Below are 16,628 nucleotides of genomic sequence, written 5' to 3'. Positions count from 1 at the left end.
GTTATTATAAGATATTGATATTTTTCCCTATATTATACAGTAAGTTCTTGTTGCTTATCTATTTGATATATAGTAGTGTGTATCTGTTAATCCCATACTCCTAATTTATCCCTCCTCCCTCTCCCTTTTGGCAGCCATAATTCTGTTTTCTATGTCTGTGAGTCTGTTTCTGTTTTATAAATAGATTCCTTTGTATTATAAAAGTGCTGTGTTTCCTTGTCAACGCCCTGCCCTCCCCCCACCCTGTTTTGTGCCCATATATACCACCTGAGGTGGGTAGTATTCTTAGAAGCCACCAATTACCTATGACCTTGTCTAATTCTCTCCACTTGAGTATGGGTGGAGCCTGTGAATTGGATGGGATAGTCATTCCTTGGATTGGGTTATGTTACCTGGCAAGTGGACTTTAAGAATGGGAGATTATCCTGGGTGAGCCTGACCTGATCAGGTGATCCCTTAAAAGGGACTGGGCTCTTCCAGATGAGGGGACTCTGTATGGGAGAGATCTGAAGCATGAGAGGCCTTGGGGGAGATCACATGACAAGGAACTGTGGTCCTGGGAGCTGAAGGGCCTCTTGGTAAAAGCCAGCAAGAGAACGAGGGCCGGAGAGGGTGCTCAGTCTGACAGCCACAGGAGCTGAATTCTGCCAACCACTGTGTGAGCTTGAAAGAGGGTCCTCAGCTCCAGAAAAGAACAAGGCCCAGCTGACAGCTTGATTTCAGCCTTGTGCGGCCCTGAGGAGAGAACCCATATTTCTGACTTACAGGACCTGTGGGGTACTGTATTTATGCTGTTTTAAGCCCCTAAGCTTGTCACAAAGCAATGGAAAAAACAAAACAAAACAAAACAAAACAAATAAACGCACCACCCCTCTCTGATTTGGAGGAAGTTTCATTTTGTCCCCTTTCAATGTCTGAGTGGTGCCGCAGCCACGATCCTGCATGTCTGAGGTCTTGGTCAGTGCAGATCCAGAGTTCTGAGACTGAAGGAAGAACAGGTGAGAAACCTGCTGTCTGCACATCCTCACATGCCCCGGGTAATCCAGGGGCTCTGCTTTGAGGCTGAGGGGAAAGCAGCAGGGGTTTCAGGCAGCACGAAGAGAGGTTAGGTACCTTGGAAAATGGGGGAGAAAACTGCTCGGCTCTGCTAGCCGGAGGATGGTACTAAAATCGGAGTGCAAATTTTTGAAAGGGGAAGAGACACATTGAGATGCCCCTGGGAGCGGGCAGCAGGCTGGTGAGGGGCTGAAATCCCCATGCTGTAAAGGATGCTTGTAGGAAATGAGGAGGTTTTCATTAGGAGGCATCAAATCAGCGGGGGTGTGGTCACCCTGGGGGAAGGGCTCCCTCTCAGCGCTTGGATGGGATACTCTGGGGAGGGGCAAGCTCCGGGTCCAGGGGGTGTTTCAGCATAGGTCAGACAACAGCTTTCCAGAGACGGAGAGAGAATTTATGTTTCATAGAGAAAGCTGGGTGAGATGGGTGGTTTAGTTACATCAGAACCACCTGGAAAGCTTAGAAATGCAGATTCCTTGGGTCTGGATGGAGCCTGGGAATTTGTATTTTTTTTTTTTGAAACACCTTAACCAAACTATATTGACAGTTTGGGGGTAACTGAAGGATGTATGAAACAGAGAGTAACTTGCAAATGCAGCTGTGTGAGGATTCTGCTCAGTGACCTGTAGATCGCAGCTGATCCAGGGGTCCCCTATGGACACCTCCCTTCCTTGCCCTCACCTGTCCTGCCTGTCAGGGGCCTGATCTCCCCCATCTCCAGGAGGGCCCCAAACACGTCCTCATCTTGGACACCCCACTTGAGAAAGCTTTGCCTTTGCTTTGCTTAAGTTTCCCCCCAAAGCAGATCCTGAGACGAGGACTTGGGAACAGTTTATTTATTTGGAAGGTGGTCCCAGGAAGTACAGCAAGAGAGGAAATGAGGCGGGGAAGAGCTAAAAGCCAATAAAAAGTGCTTCAATAAACAGGTCACCTCAGTGGGCAACTGGGGCTCCCTCCTCCTGGGGACCCCCCGAGGAACTGTGAGGCACACGTGTCAGGACTGTCCAGCGGGCAGTGGGGAACCTGGGGTATTGATCCACAGTTCCCATCCTTCGCTGGCTGAGGCTTGCCCTGGGGGGTCCTCACTGCCAGTGTTCAGGAGAGCGGCCACTGCAGCTGTAGGTGAACTTAGCGATGGGCTGAAGGGTCCTGGCACATGAGCTGGGTCTGCTAGCGTTCCCGGTGCTAATCTAAGCCCTTGCCTCCTAATGCTCATTCCTCCTTCCGGAGTGAATGACAGCAGGAGCCACCCCACACGGAAAGCTCTAACAGCGGCCACAGTGGTGTGGGCTGAACCCCTGGCCCCAAGAAGGCATCCCCCATGGGTGGCCTCTGCATTTTTAATAACGTCTCCAGGTGAGTATGACGGGTGGCCAGGCTGGGTGCACTTGTATCTAGGTATCTAGAAGACCTTCGAGTTTCCTTCAGAGCCTGAGGTTCACGGTTTGGATAAAACGAGTCACCGTTTATTGAGTACAAACCAGTAACGAGCTACTATGGATGGTGGAGTCCGCCTTCTCATGGTCTCGTGGGGCCAGACTACCCAAGACCAGTGAGGAAAATCTGAAATGGAACCTGCTGCGACTGGGATAAAATGTGCTTGAAGGAGGCTGAGGAGGGAGAGACTCATCTGGCGGCAGAGAAGAGAGGATGACAGTGCAGGGGGGACCAGCAGTGGCCTGGAAAAGGTGGCAAGAAACAGGGTCTCAAGGGCCTTATATGCTCAGCTAATTTTGAATTTTCAAGTAGAGGTAGTATAAGGCCAGCAGAAGCTGTTTTGGCTTGGGGAGGGTGACAGCGTGTGTCCTGCTCACTAAATACCCACATCCCCCTCCTTGAATCACTCCATCCCTAGGCAGAGTCAGGTGATGGGTGCTCCTTGTCTCTCTTTTGTCTATGTAGCTGGAGACAAAGACCTTGGAAATTATGGGCTAGCAAGTTGGAGGCAGCTTTGGGGAGGGCTCGTCTAGCCCTGGACTGTGTTACAAGAGAGAAACAAACCCTTGTGTTGAGCCACTGTGATCTGAGGGCTTGCTTGTTACTGTAACGTAGCCTTTTCCATACTGACTAATACAAGAAGGCACTGTGTAAATAGTAAACACTGACATTGGCACTGAGATCGCAACATTACAGACGTGAAATCAAAGAACAGAAAAACAAAGGGAGTCACCTGATGTCAACACAGCTGGCAGGAGACAGAACAGGGGCTCAAACCCAGCTCTGTTTGATTCCAAAATTGTTTCACTTCATAGGAACCCTGTGTCTGGCATGTGCGCCAACGGCAAAATGCAAGGTAATTTTTTGGTGATGTGTGTGTGGATGAAAAAGTTAAATTTAACTAGTTTTGAATCTATTTGAAAGCATATTGGAATAAACAGGTTAACTGTACATCAAGCCAGTGATTTCATGGCTGTTATTTATTAAGAGGGGGAAAATTTTTTTTCCAAAAGTGAGTTGGTTTAAAGTTAATTAATGAGAAAGATTTATCAAAAGATAGTAAAAGTATATGTGGATCCAGCAAACTGGGATGATGATTGGAAGGACGAAGGAGCCAGGTGGCCCTGGACCACGCTGCACTGAGAGGTACCCAGGTTTGCTCTTTAGGAAAAGAACTGAGCTTGGAGCACAGGAGGGGAAGTCCTGTGAGCTTTCCCCCGACCCGCACTCTGCCCAGGGGCCTCTCACTTGATCATAACTCTCTTGGATAAAACACTAAAGGCCTTAAGTTCCTGGAAACCTGAGGTTTGTGAAAAAAGGAGAGGGAACAGGGGGAGCCCTTCACGGCTGCCTGTCTAACTAGGGAGCAGCCTCGATGAAGGCCCATTGATGCATTTTTTTCTCCTTGGCCAAAACGGGCCACACTGTTCCCGATTTTGATTCCTGGGGAAAAAATGTTTCACATTTTAAAAACACAAATATTTATTTTCTTTCCTCAATGTATATACTGAACTTCCAGGTCTCCCCCCCTGCACTCCCCCAAGCCCTTGCCCCGCTATGGAATGTGAAAGCTGCCCTTTCTGGGGGAGCCCACCTCTGTTCCTGCAAACTTACCTGTAGCATATTTGTGTGGCTCCACTAATGAGCGAAGTGACACAGAAAAGGCACTTGTGTTCTGAGGAGCCCATAGAACTGCTATTCAGAGATGGAGCTGAAAGAGCTGTTTCACGGGCCCCCCTGCTGCCCCGGCCAAGAGGGCTCTGTACCCTGGGCTCTGGCACAGCCCTGTCTGTCGGGGAGGGGGCGGTGGGCGAGGAGACTCCAGCTCACGCTCTGCTCATCCACCTTCAGTGCGGGGTTGGGGGCGGGGGTGGGGAGCCCTGTGCCTCTCTCGCCACCCATCGCCATCGCCCACCCTAGTCTGACCTTTGTTAATTACCATGGAAATAGACCCAGTTTGTCATTAGTTCCTTCTTTTCATTCATTTCTTCATTTGCTCCCCCGATACCCTGTGCCAGGCACCACACCAGGTCTGAGGGGTTCACTGGTGATGGAGACAGGCAAGACCCCTGCTTGGAGGGAGCAGACATCCTCTGGGGCAGGGGGCAGGGGGTGGTGGGGGTGGGCAGGTAACACATTCATAACACAATTTGGGGAAGTGATATGGGAGGGCCACAATGACCATGCGCTGCGGCATCTCTTGGGGAAGAGAGTTCGATTTACAAGTCGTAGCGAGAAAATAAATCAGCAGCTTCAGCTGGTTTTGGGAATTGGGGAGGGCTGTGAATAAATAAATGAAAATAAAATTGGAAAAGTCAGAAGGAAATGCTTTTAACTTCCTTGTTCTCTAAAACAGGGGCAAAGGGGAATGAGACTTGAGTTCCGAGCTTGGCTCTGCCCCTCAGCTGGCTGGGTGGCTTCAGGCAGGTCATGAACCTCTCTGGGCCTCAGTTTCCTCATCTGACAAATGGGCTAATATTGTTGGCTCTGCTGACATCACAGGTTAGTTGGGGGAACAAAGGAGCCAGAGACTGCCGAGTCCCTTGTGGAAGGGATGGTTACCATCATCATCGCTGAAGATTGTGACAATCTTCAGCAATGGGTCTCCTGTGCCTGGCAATCACTTTTTAAAAAATATCTATATATTTCCTTCTATTGAGGTATTATTTATACAGAGTGAAGTGCACTGGTCTTAAGTTATTAATGGTTATACCCCCAGAATGGTGATCATTCTCTGACCTCCATCTTCACTTCCAGCCTCTCATTGCCTCCTCACAGTGAGGCAGGCAAGCCAAGAGCTACCGTTCCCTTGCCATCTCGCATGGTGACAAGCCGAAGCTCAGGGAGGCTAAGTCACCAGCTCCAGGTCACATAGCTGGTGAGCAGCAGAAGTGGGTTTGAAACTGGCTCCCCTGGGTCTCTCAGGTGGCCAACCCCACACACTTTCCACTCTATCCCATCAACCACTGGACCCAGATGCAATGGTGGGGACCATTCCTGTTTCTTTATTTACAAGCCTTTGTTTTTGCCTCCTCTGTGCAGACCCTGGGCTGGGCCCCGTCGCAGAGGCGAATCAATTGGATGCTTACCCACTAGTGGTTGAGTCAGACAATGCTCAGAAGCACAGGGTGAGGGTTCTAACCCAGGGGAGCTGGGGGAGAGAAGAGCATGGAGAAGACCCCTCCACCCGCATAAGCAGGGTGACTGAGAGCACCAGCCTGGGGCCCTCTCCTGGCCTTGACACTTCTTAGCTGTGTGACTTTAGACAAGTTATTTCACAATTCTGTTTTTCAGTTCCTCATCTGGGAGATGAGAGTAATACCAGTCATTGCCTCACAGGGTTGTCAAGGGAATTAAACGAGATTGTTCATAGAAGTTGGCTCCTCCAATCAATCCTGGGCAGTCTGAGGCACAGAGAGGTGGAGTAACCTGCCCATAGTCACACAGGCCGTAGAGAGCAAACCCACGTCACTGGGTCCTGGGTCTACGCTTTCAACCGTCTGCTCCACTGCCTTGCCCTTGCTGAGGGCTCGTGTACATGTTCGATCCAATGTGACCTTGAAAGATTGTTAGGCGGAGGGTAAGCGGGAGGAACGGGCATTTGGGGCAGATGGTTCTTTGTGGGCAAGGGCTTGAGGGGGCCTCTGAGGCCCAGGTGCGGCTGGGGAGAAGGGTATATGTGGAGAGGCAGCGGACAGCCGAGGCTGGACACGGGGAAGTGAGTTCATTGAGGAACCTGGGGTTGGAACCGGAGGTGTGAGAAGGGTCTGAGTGTGGGATGAGGGTGCGGGGCAGGGCTGGGGCGCCAGGCCGCTGGACTCAGGTTTCCCTGGGCTTGGAGTGGTGGTTTCGGGTTAGTGTAGGCTTGGGGCCCCATTGGAGCCACCCTCCACCCACCTGAGATTTCCTGGATTCGGGCTGCAGCTTCTGTAGGCAAAGGAGCCCTTGTGGCTGGAGGGGCCTCCGGGGCCCAGGCCAGGCGGCTCCCTCCCTCTCCCGCACACACACCTCCATTCAGCCTGGCCCCGCCCCCAAGGGGTCCGCCCCCATGTCCGTGGGGTGCCGCTTGGCTGGGAGGCTGGGCGGGCAGTGAGGTTGATAAGACCTGGACCCCTCTGCCCCCTACAACTGTGCTGCTGCCGCCCGCACTGCTGGAACCATGAGGGTGACCTGGGGCCCCAGCCTCGTGCTCTGCGGCTTCCTGCTGCTGCTGTTCCAGGCCCCACGCGTACTTGGCCTCGCCCCCTTGTCCAGAGGTGAGGAGGCCCATGTGAGTTGGGGGACCCTGGGCACTGAGACAGACAGAGGCTTAATGGAACCCAGGATGGGGAGAGGCACTGGGAGGCAGGGGTGGTCTGCAGGCTGGCCCAGGAGCAGACAGAGATTGTGACATTCACAAGGGCCAGGGCAGGGGTGAACCTCAGTCTGTTCTGTCTGGGGCCTGAGTGGCTTCACAGCTCCTGGGCTGCCCTCAGGGACCATGGCCTTCTGGGTGGCTGAGGGCAGAAGCTGTCTGGGGAGCCCGCTGATGTCTGGAGCAGTACCAGGCCCAGGGCTCAGCTCACAGCTCTCTGATGAGTGCAGATCTGGGAGGGGGGAGACAAGATGACATCCCCCTCTTTGGCTAGCCCTCCCAGCACGTCCCGGATTGGGCTCCCTACAAGCTGTACCACCCGTAGAGTTTCAGCCTAGAATGCCCAAGTCCTCCTGTACAGATGGGGAAACTGAGGTTGCAGAGGGGAGGACCTGTCTAAGATCACAGAATGAGAAAGTCTTAGAGCCTCTTGGCTCCTAATCCACTGCTCTATGGTGTGGCCACTTCCCTTGCCCTCTCTGGGCCTCAGTTTACCCATTTGTAACCTCAGCTAGTGGGGACAGGGAACCAGTTGCAGGCTGGTTTCTGAGGTCCCCTGAGGAACTCTGATGCCAGGGCCTAGGGCATTGTGGCTGGGGGCTGGGGCAGTCTCGCACACCTTGCCTCTCCTGATTCCTTCTGCATCCCCGACTTGGGAGCGACTCAGTGTTGGGCGGAGAGGGTGGGCCTCTGTACTGAGCCTCCCCCCAGCTGCAGGTCCGGGTTAGTGATAACATCAAGCATTAAGCCTATTCTCCCGACCAGAAAGAACAGGGAAGCTTCAAAGATTCAATGACCTGCCCAGGGCCGTTGAGTGGCTGAGCTGGGATTCAGACCCCTCTTTGCCTCCCTCCAGCTCCAGGCACTGCCCAGCACTTGGTGCTGGCTCCCCGGCTGTCTGGAAAGACATCTCTCCTTGCGGGTGTGTCTAGGGTGCCCACTTAATCAGGCTGCCAAGGTGGCCACCAGGAACCCCCGCCCTTTTTCCTGCTCTTGGACACCAGCTGGCAGGCTCTGCCGGGCCAGCTGGGTTCACTCTGGTGATTCGCTTTGATGCTCAGATGAAAGAGGCCATGTTGATGGGTGCGGCATTGACCTTCAAGGCTGTGCCTGCCCTCGGGCCCACACTCAGTGCCCTCCTGCTCAGCGAGGGGAAGGAGCTGCCCCTCATTTATGGCAGCCCCTCTGGGCTGAAACCTGAGAAGTGAGGCTATGTCATCTCCTTTGCTGCCCTGACACCCCATGTGCCCAGCTCTGTGCTAACACCCTGAAAGCACTTTTGCTTGTCCTCAAAGGATCCAGTAAAAAAGTGATCATCTGCTCATTGTACAGATGGGAAACTGAGGCTCAGAGAGGTGAAGGCACCATTCAAGCCTCTGTCTTTCCCATGGGGTTGAGCCGGGGGGCCTCTGGCAAGTTGCTTGGCCAAGCATCTTCCGCACTGACAATAGGACCAGCCAGCCTGGCTCACTTCCCGCCTACCCTGCCTGAGGCCTCGGGGCGAGACCTGCGTGGCCCTGGGTGCTTTGCTCCCTTGCCTCCATCCAGTCTCCTGACCTTTGCCCTCTATTCTTTGCCTTCACCCCCCCACCGCCCCCTCCCAGGGCACCTCTGCCGGACCCGGCCCACGGATCTGGTGCTTGTTGTCGACAGCTCACGCAGCGTGCGGCCTGTGGAGTTTGAGAAGGTGAAGGTGTTCCTGTCCCAGGTCATCGAGTCGCTGGATGTGGGGCCCAATGCCACCCGCGTGGGCGTGGTCAACTACGCCAGCTCCGTGAAGCAGGAGTTCCCTCTGCGGGCCCACAGCTCCAAGGCCGCGCTGCTGCAGGCCGTGCGCCGCATCCAGCCGCTGTCCACTGGCACCATGACGGGTCTGGCCATCCAGTTCGCCATCACCAAGGCCTTAAGCGAAGCTGAAGGCGGTCGCCCCAGGTCCCCTGACATCAGCAAGGTAGGGCCCCGCCCTGCTGGGATCCGCTGTTTGTAGGCTCCCATTGTGGGCTAAGAGCTCTGCCTGCTTGCATGTTAATTCTTACGACACCCCTCCCAGGCGACCATTTGATAGTTGGGGAGCAACCTAACTAAGGTGACTGGCCGAGCTGGGACTCGAACTCATGGTCCCCCACCCTCTGACCCAGGAGCCTAAGGTCTCTGGGTAGCCCTTGATTCTTTCAGTTGAGTTGACCTTGGCTCCCCAGCCATCCTGAGCTCCCCTAAGGCAGAGACAGTCCAGATGCTTATGTGATGGTTAAGGGTGTGGACACTGCCACCAGCTTGTCTGGGGTCAAGGCCCCTGCTTCACCACACCAGCTGTACCACCCTGGGCAGTTAACTTCATCTCACGTGCCTCAATTTCCCCACCCACAAAATGGGAGTAACTACACCTTCTCAAGGTCTGTTACGAGGATCAAATGAGTTCACGGGCATAGAGGGCTCAGAACAGCACCTAGCACCTCATAATGCCCACGTAGGCATTAGTGATGTCTTTATTTAATAACCCTTGGAGGGCGAGGACTCAGGAGAACCAAGATATGCTCCCCAAGTTGCACAGTCTGGGAGGCCTCCAGGCAGAGTGCTGAGCAGTTTCCACAGGTCTTGTACCCCCATGGTAATTTTTCAGGATTCAGCCCAGGGCCTGGAGCCTGCTCAGGTGCCCTCTCCCTGTCCTGGTCAGCAGTCCTCACACTGAGCTCCTGCCCCTCTGCATCACAGCCTGAGCAGTTCCCATTTCCCTGCCCAGGCCCGCAGCCTAGGGCAGTACTCTTTCCTATCCCCCTCCACACCCAACTCTTTGGCAGGCAGTGCATGCCTGACACTTGAGTGTTGAATGATATGATCCTGCACAGAGGTGGGATTCCCATTTTACAGAAGAGAAAACTGAAGCATAAGGTATTGAAGCAACTTGCCCAACTAACAAGTGATGGAAGGACTCACAGACAATAATAGCACATGATCTCAGCCATCACAGCCCTCAAAGAAATGATGTATCAGGCAGCCTGCAGGGCCCATTTGATGGGGAACATTGACAAGGTCTGATCTGAGGTTGGTCGTGATAAAAGGATGTGGTGGTCCCCAGTGAGCCTAATGGAGAGGTAGTGAAGGGATGGTGGTGACATCTGTAATTGTGGTATCTCCAGAGTTAACCATTTCACTCCTGATCGGGCCAGTGGCCTGGGCTGGGCAAATGAGGGGAGTTCCTCCAGCTGGTGAGACAGAGGGTCTGAGGGAGCTGGCACCAGACGTTAGGTGTCCAGCCTGGCATTCACCTGTGGGAGGCTCCTGCAAGGTGGATGGAAAGTCCCAAGGAGGGATGGAAGAGGAACAGTGGGGACCACAGGAATATGGCAGCTCATGGCAGTGAATAGTCATGGCTCTGTTTTCAGTGCCAGGGGCCTAGGCCTCTGGAGGGCATGAGATTGTGCAAGATCACTCCTAAGGGGGCAAGAGTAATGATACAAAAATAATAGCTGCCCCTTCCGGGCTTCTTACCATGCATCATCTCACGCGGACCTCGCCACAACCCCTTTCTCCAGATGAAGGAAGGGAGGCTCAGGAAGGTGAGCTGCGACTCTTGGAGCCGTATTTCCAGCCCAGACCTGCCTTAACCACTATACTACAGGTAACCGAGACAGGGAGTCAGGCACCCAGGCCAGGCGTGGGGAGCAGGAATCAGAAGCAGACCCAGGTCAGAAGCAGAAAAGCAGCCAGCGGGGGCTGGATGGAGTTCCAGGCTCCAGCAGAGCTGCGAGGACCTGACTTCAGGGCAGGCTCAGGATAGAGGATGGTGAGGGCCAGGCTCAACGCCAGGATCCCCTCCTGTCCCCCCATCCAGGGTATAAAGCACAGGAGCCTTGTGGGAAGGGAAGTGTTTTGCTTTTAGAAAAGGGCAGGTAGTATGGAGGGAAGAATGGAGGGAGGAAACGTGACATCTTTCTTCACTCCTTGGGTGGCTGTGCGGGAACCACCTGCCTCATGGGAGGAAGTGCCATTCCTTAGCCTCTGCCTCCCTCTGGTGGTCAAAGGGTAGAACTGCATGGTGTTGGGCGCACAGGTTTCGCCCTGCCGTCAAGGGTCCCAGTCAGATGCGGGAGACAAGGCCCTGTCCTCAGATGGTCACAGAACAGCCTGCCCGAGGGAGGAGAAATCCAGAGGCCCTAGTCAGCCACGTCTCTCTCTCAGTCAGAGGAGCTCTGTCTCCTCTTCTGCTACCCAGGTTCTACTCCCTGGGGCGAAACCCTGGCGGGGAGATACACCTGACACCAGGTAGCCGTAAGACTGGGACAAGCCACTCCGTCTCTCCGGGGCAAACTCCTCCTCTGCCAACCGTCCCGGGGTCTTACTGGAGGGCCAAGCGCCCCCCACCACCCAGTGCGGGGTGGGAGGCCCCGGCCTCACATGCGCCCCGCGTGTCGCAGGTGGTCATCGTCGTGACGGACGGGAGGCCCCAGGACAGCGTGCGGGACGTGTCTGCGCGGGCCCGGGCCAGCGGCATCGAGCTGTTCGCCATCGGCGTGGGCCGCGTGGACAAGGCCACGCTGCAGCAGATCGCCAGCGAGCCTCAGGACGAGCACATCGACTACGTGGAGAGCTACAGCGTCATCGAGAAGCTGTCCAAGAAGTTCCAGGAGGCCTTCTGCTGTGCGCGGGGCGGGGGATGGATCAGGCTGGGGGTGGCGATGGCGGAAGGCGGGTGGAGGACAGTGGGTACCCTCCGGCGTCTGGGAGGGGCCAGGGCAGGGACGGGGCTTGGCAGAGCTGGGGGCGGGGCTTAGAGTGTCAGCGGGGCAGGGCCTGGGCGGGGCTGTGGCCTATACAGGGTGGGGACTGAGATGGAGCCAACACCGGGGGCGGGGCCACGGCTGGTGGCAGGGCCTAAGTGTGTTTGCGGCAAGGTTGGAGGTGGAGCCTTGGCCAGATTGAGGTAGAACCAGCGCCCGGGGCGGGGCCAGGGTTCGGCGCGGCCTGATCTGCGGGCGAGTCCCAGCCCGGAGTTAAGGGAGTCGGGGAGAGGCGACACCTAGGGCCCTTTTTGTGGTAATGTCCTGGTAGGAAGGAAACCAGTAAGGGGAGGGCCTAAAAAAGCCTATGCTATTTGGATGTGGAGGGAGGGTGAGGAGCTGGGGTGCCGGAGCCTTAAGCGGTGTGGGAGGGTCCGAGAGGCCTGGGCATTGAGCAGGAGAAAGTTCAGAGCCTTTTACAAATAAGAGGTGGGCCTGTGGGAGGTCTTTGGGACGGGACTAGTCAGAAGTTGCAGTCTCCAGAAGAACAGGGGCAGGGGCAGGGTACGGACCTTTCCGCATTTATAAAATGGGTCTAAGACGAGCATGAATCTAATTGTGAGGATTCAAGGAAATAATGCCCAGTGGTATTTTACAAATACCTGCTGAGCGCCTTCCCTGTGCTGTGTTCACTGCTTCATGCACCGCTCTGGACACTTGGAATACAGCAGTGAGGACAGGGGATGAAAGGTCCCGCCCCCGTGGCCTAGACCCCTTTAGCAGGAAGTTTTAGTTTATTATCAGCAACTTCTCCAGGGGTGTGAGCCCTGCTGCAGTGATTCTGGCCCTAGGCTGAGCGTCTGGGGCCTGGACCCCACCCTGTTGGGGGCCTCAGTTGCCCTGAACATGGGAGGGGCCATCCTGGCTGAGATGCCCGAGATCCTGTGACCGTGAGATTCTGAGTCTCCCCTTGTCCCCACAGTGGTGTCAGACCTGTGTGCCACGGGGGACCACGACTGCGAGCAGGTGTGTCTCAGCTCCCCAGGCTCCTACACCTGCGCCTGCCGCGAGGGCTTCACCCTGAACAGTGATGGCAAGACCTGCAATGGTCAGTGGGTTAGAAACAGTCCAGCTCAGGGAGGGTGGGGAAGGGGGTAGGGCCTTGGCCAGGACCCAGGAAGCCCACGGGAGCCTCCCTGCACTTTGCCTCTGGACCAATCTGCAATGGCGATAGATAGAGGCTTTCTAGAGTTTGGTGTCTGCACAAAGTTCTCTCCTGACTACTGTTCCTCTTTTTGTCCCAGAGGGTGGTGGGTTTAGTATGGTGGAAGGAGTGACGTAATCCTGAGTTCAAAACTTGGTGCCACTACCTCTGAGCTGTGTGATTGAGCAGCTTTTAGAGCTTCAGATTTCAATGCTGTAAAACGGGGCTTCATGGAGGGAGTTTTGGGGATGATCCTCCGTACAGATCTTGGGTGAGGTGGGTACCTAGCCAGTGGCTGGGATGGGTGATCACGTCCTTCCACGTTGTCTCCCCGCCTCCCCGCCCTCCCCAGTCTGCAGCGGTGGCAGTGGCGGTGGCAGTTCCGCTACGGACCTGGTCTTCCTCATTGATGGATCCAAGAGTGTGCGGCCGGAGAACTTTGAGCTGGTGAAGAAGTTCATCAACCAGATCGTGGACACGCTGGACGTGTCGGACAAGCTGGCCCAGGTGGGGCTGGTGCAGTACTCGAGCTCCGTGCGCCAGGAGTTCCCGCTGGGCCGCTTCCACACCAAGAAGGACATCAAGGCAGCGGTGCGGAACATGTCCTACATGGAGAAGGGCACCATGACTGGGGCTGCCCTCAAGTACCTCATTGACAATTCCTTCACCGTGTCCAGCGGGGCCAGGCCTGGTGCCCAGAAGGTGGGCATCGTCTTCACTGACGGCCGGAGCCAGGACTACATTAATGATGCTGCCAAGAAAGCCAAGGATCTCGGTAGGTACTGCCTGGACCCTGAACACCACCGATGGCCAGGGGTACACGTAGAACAGCTCAACTATAGTTTATCTTAGTGTCTGTCCTGATTAGTGCCCTAAGCCCAGGTTCAGTGTGAATGAGGAGTGGTTGGTTTGTCCAACTCTTTCTTGTATTGATGAGAACACTGAGGCCCCAGAAAAGTAAGTGGCTTGTTCTGATGGCCCTTTAGTAGGTGAGGCTTGGAACTTTTCCAGTTAAATGTTCCCAAGAACACAGCAACTGTTGGCAGGCAGCCCCACTTTGGGACAAGCCTGAGTCTCAGTTTTATCACCTATTAAATGAGGATAATAATAACCACCAGAGGGATGGTTATGTGGGTTACATGAGATCACAAAGTTCCCGGTGCAGGGGGTTAGGACAGGTCTGACATACAGTAGAACCTCAGTAAACGTTGATTTCCTTGATGTCTTTTCCCCCCAGTCATTGTGCCTGCAATTCTAGCATCTGCCACCAGGAGGTGTCTGGTGTGGATTGCCTGGGTGTTCTCCAGGAGGCTCAGCCTGGCAGCCTGTCTCCATGGCTACCGTTACTCAGCTTGTTCCTCTTGGCAGGCTTTAAGATGTTTGCCGTGGGTGTGGGCAATGCCGTGGAGGACGAGCTGAGGGAAATCGCCTCGGAACCCGTGGCCGAGCACTATTTCTATACGGCTGACTTCAAGACCATCAACCAGATTGGCAAGAAGTTGCAGAAGAAGATCTGTGTGGGTGAGTGAGGCCAGAAAGGGTGTTGATGGGAGGGCAGGTGGGGCTCTGGGTTGGGTGTGTGCGTGTGGGGAGCCATCCTGGAACTGGATGTGGGTGGGGAAAACAGGAGCTGGGGCGGCACCAAGAGTGGGCAGAACCTGGAGGAGGGCTGGCCGGTCCGACTTTCATGACCAGCGAGCATATATTGGATGCTCTTACACAAGCGGCACTGTTCTCAGAGCTCTCCAAATATTAAATCATTCCGTCCTATTTGGTAGGAATGTTATTATCCCCATTTTACAGACAGGAAAACCAAGGCCAAAGAGATGGAATAACTTAATAATGGGAGGAGCCAGGATTTGAAACTTGCTACCTCCCCTGATCCTCGCTGGTGACCTCATTACTGGTCCCCAGTGATAAAGAGCATGAATTCCAGAGTTTGCATGTTTGCTCTGACACTAACTAGCTGTGAACCATGGGCAGGTTCTGTTACTTCTCGAGGTCTTCATTTGTAAAGTGGGGTTAATGACTTAAAACCCAAAGAGTCGGGGTGAGGAGTCACCAAGATGACACAGAGGCCCCCGGGAACAGTGTCCTGCACGTGGTAGGTGGTCAGCGTGGGGATGCTGCTGTTGGTGTTCTTTGTCAGGGCTTTGAGGCAGAAAGACGTTCAGGGGTTGCCCCCTCCATCACTCCTGGGAGCTCTGTCTCAAAAACTCTATGTGTCTCTCTGCCTTCTTACATCTCCCAGGCCCCATCCTTCCCCAAGACTCCCTAGTCCTGGCCCTCGGCAGTGACTACCCAGCCTCTCCCACCTCCCAGGCAACCACTCACCATCACCTTTCTCTTCTCCCACTTCTGTCCACCCCAGAGGAAGACCCGTGTGCCTGCGAGTCCCTCGTGAAATTCCAGACCAAAGTGGAGGGGCTGCTGCAGGCCCTGACCAGGAAGCATATCCTTTCCCAGAGGACGCTGCGGGGTGGGGGGAGGGGCAGGAGGATGGGCTGGGGGAGGGCACTGTGGGGAGAGGACAGAGCTGTGCGCCCCTGGCTGGTGGGGTTGGGGTGGGTTCCTCTTTGCCTGCCTCCTGCTGAAGACAGGCTGGAGCCTGGCCCGGCAGGCTGGCACCAGCTTTGGTACTGCCCCTGCTAAAGCAGAGGCTCCTCGGGCGTAAACAGAGAAACTGAGGCAGAAGCCAAGACCTAGACACGGGATACACACAGAGTCCCGGATGTGCTCAGGACATGGCGCCCATGGGTTCCCCATTTCCCAGGCTCTCGGTGACATGAACCCCACCAGTCTCCACTCAAATGGGGCTAGGTCCCAAACAGCTACCCTGGCTCAGGCGGGACCAGGTGGGGGACCCAGCAGGCTTGAACCTGCAACTGGGTGGGGCTGGGCTTTCTGGGCTCGCTGTGACTGCCTGCTTATTTTTGGAGGTCACCATTGTGAGGGCTGTGGATGGATAAATTTTGATGTTGGGGTGAACACACGCTATAGAGGGGAGTGAGAGAAAGTCTTGGGGGGTCCCAACTGCAGGTGCCACCCCCATCACTGCTCTGCTCTGGTCAACCTGCCCCTCTCCTTAACTCCTGGTCCACTGGAAGCTGTGAGTAAGCGGCTGGCCATCCTGGAGAACAGAATTGTCTAAGGCCACCTGTCCCCCACGGCCTCTCCATCTCCTCGCCCCAAGCGCAGGTTACAGAGTCCTGCCTGTGTCCCCGAGAGCCCGAGTTTAGTCTAGCTTTGCCATTTCAGCAATGGTGGGTTGGGAGGTGGGGGCCTGGGATGGCACCAGGCCCCTCCCTCACCCACCGTCCTGCGAGCCTGGGGGGAGTGTGTGTTTGAGTGCGTGTGCTGGGAGTGTGTGTGTGTTTGGGAGCATGTGTGTGTGTGCCTGAGGGCAGGCGTGTGTCTGGGAGCAGGGACGCGTGTGCATGAGGGAGAACACGGGGGTGAGAGTGAGAGGGATGGCGTTTGCTTTTTTTTTTAATCAAAAGCTTAATATATTCCTATTTTTTTAGTCCACCCTTTCTTGACTGCGAGTGCTGTGAATCACTTTTCTTGTTTCTCTGTTCCCTTTTGAAAAACAATTAAATGTGATTAAGCACTAAAAGAGGCCAGAGGCAGCGTGATTATTTAGGGAGCAGGAAGATGGATTGGTGGGGGTGGCAGGTGAAGGGACCGATTGCAGGACAGCCACAGTGGTGGTAACAGGGGTGACAGCCACGACTTCCAAACCGGCTCCCATTTGTCCTGCTTTTTCAATGACAAATTCACTGACGCCGCCTCATTTCATCCTCCCAGTGACCTTACCCAGAACAGTCTTGAGTCATCCCCATTTTACAGATGGGAAAGC

At 54.9% G+C, this 16,628-nt stretch overlaps 1 protein-coding gene across 1 annotated transcript; it reads left to right on the top strand.

The window, feature by feature from the left end:
- The first annotated feature begins 6,652 nt into the window (after positions 1-6,652).
- MATN1 (matrilin 1) lies at positions 6,653-16,385 on the top strand. Its single transcript, XM_032494803.1, has 8 exons — positions 6,653-6,749; positions 8,452-8,798; positions 11,263-11,485; positions 12,548-12,673; positions 13,122-13,544; positions 14,138-14,290; positions 15,141-15,221; positions 15,871-16,385. The coding sequence occupies exons 1-8, from the start codon at positions 6,653-6,655 to the stop codon at positions 15,918-15,920; spliced, it is 1,500 nt and encodes a 499-aa protein (XP_032350694.1). The 3' UTR covers positions 15,921-16,385.
- Positions 16,386-16,628: the final 243 nt, after the last annotated feature.

This window comes from Camelus ferus, chromosome 13 (assembly GCF_009834535.1).
Source record: "Camelus ferus isolate YT-003-E chromosome 13, BCGSAC_Cfer_1.0, whole genome shotgun sequence".
In the NCBI taxonomy this organism is placed as follows: domain Eukaryota; kingdom Metazoa; phylum Chordata; class Mammalia; order Artiodactyla; family Camelidae; genus Camelus; species Camelus ferus.
Note: the sequence above shows the minus strand (reverse complement) of the source record. Positions and strands in the feature narration are given on the sequence as shown.

Bases quoted from the DNA above. Each gene is read 5' to 3' on its own strand.
- MATN1 (XM_032494803.1), top strand. From the start codon at position 6,653: ATGAGGGTGACCTGGGGCCCCAGCCTCGTGCTCTGCGGCTTCCTGCTG. The intron at 6,750-8,451 runs GTGAGGAGGCCC...GCCCCCTCCCAG, and splicing joins CCTCGCCCCCTTGTCCAGAG to GGCACCTCTGCCGGACCCGG. The intron at 11,486-12,547 runs GTGCGCGGGGCG...TTGTCCCCACAG, and splicing joins GTTCCAGGAGGCCTTCTGCT to TGGTGTCAGACCTGTGTGCC.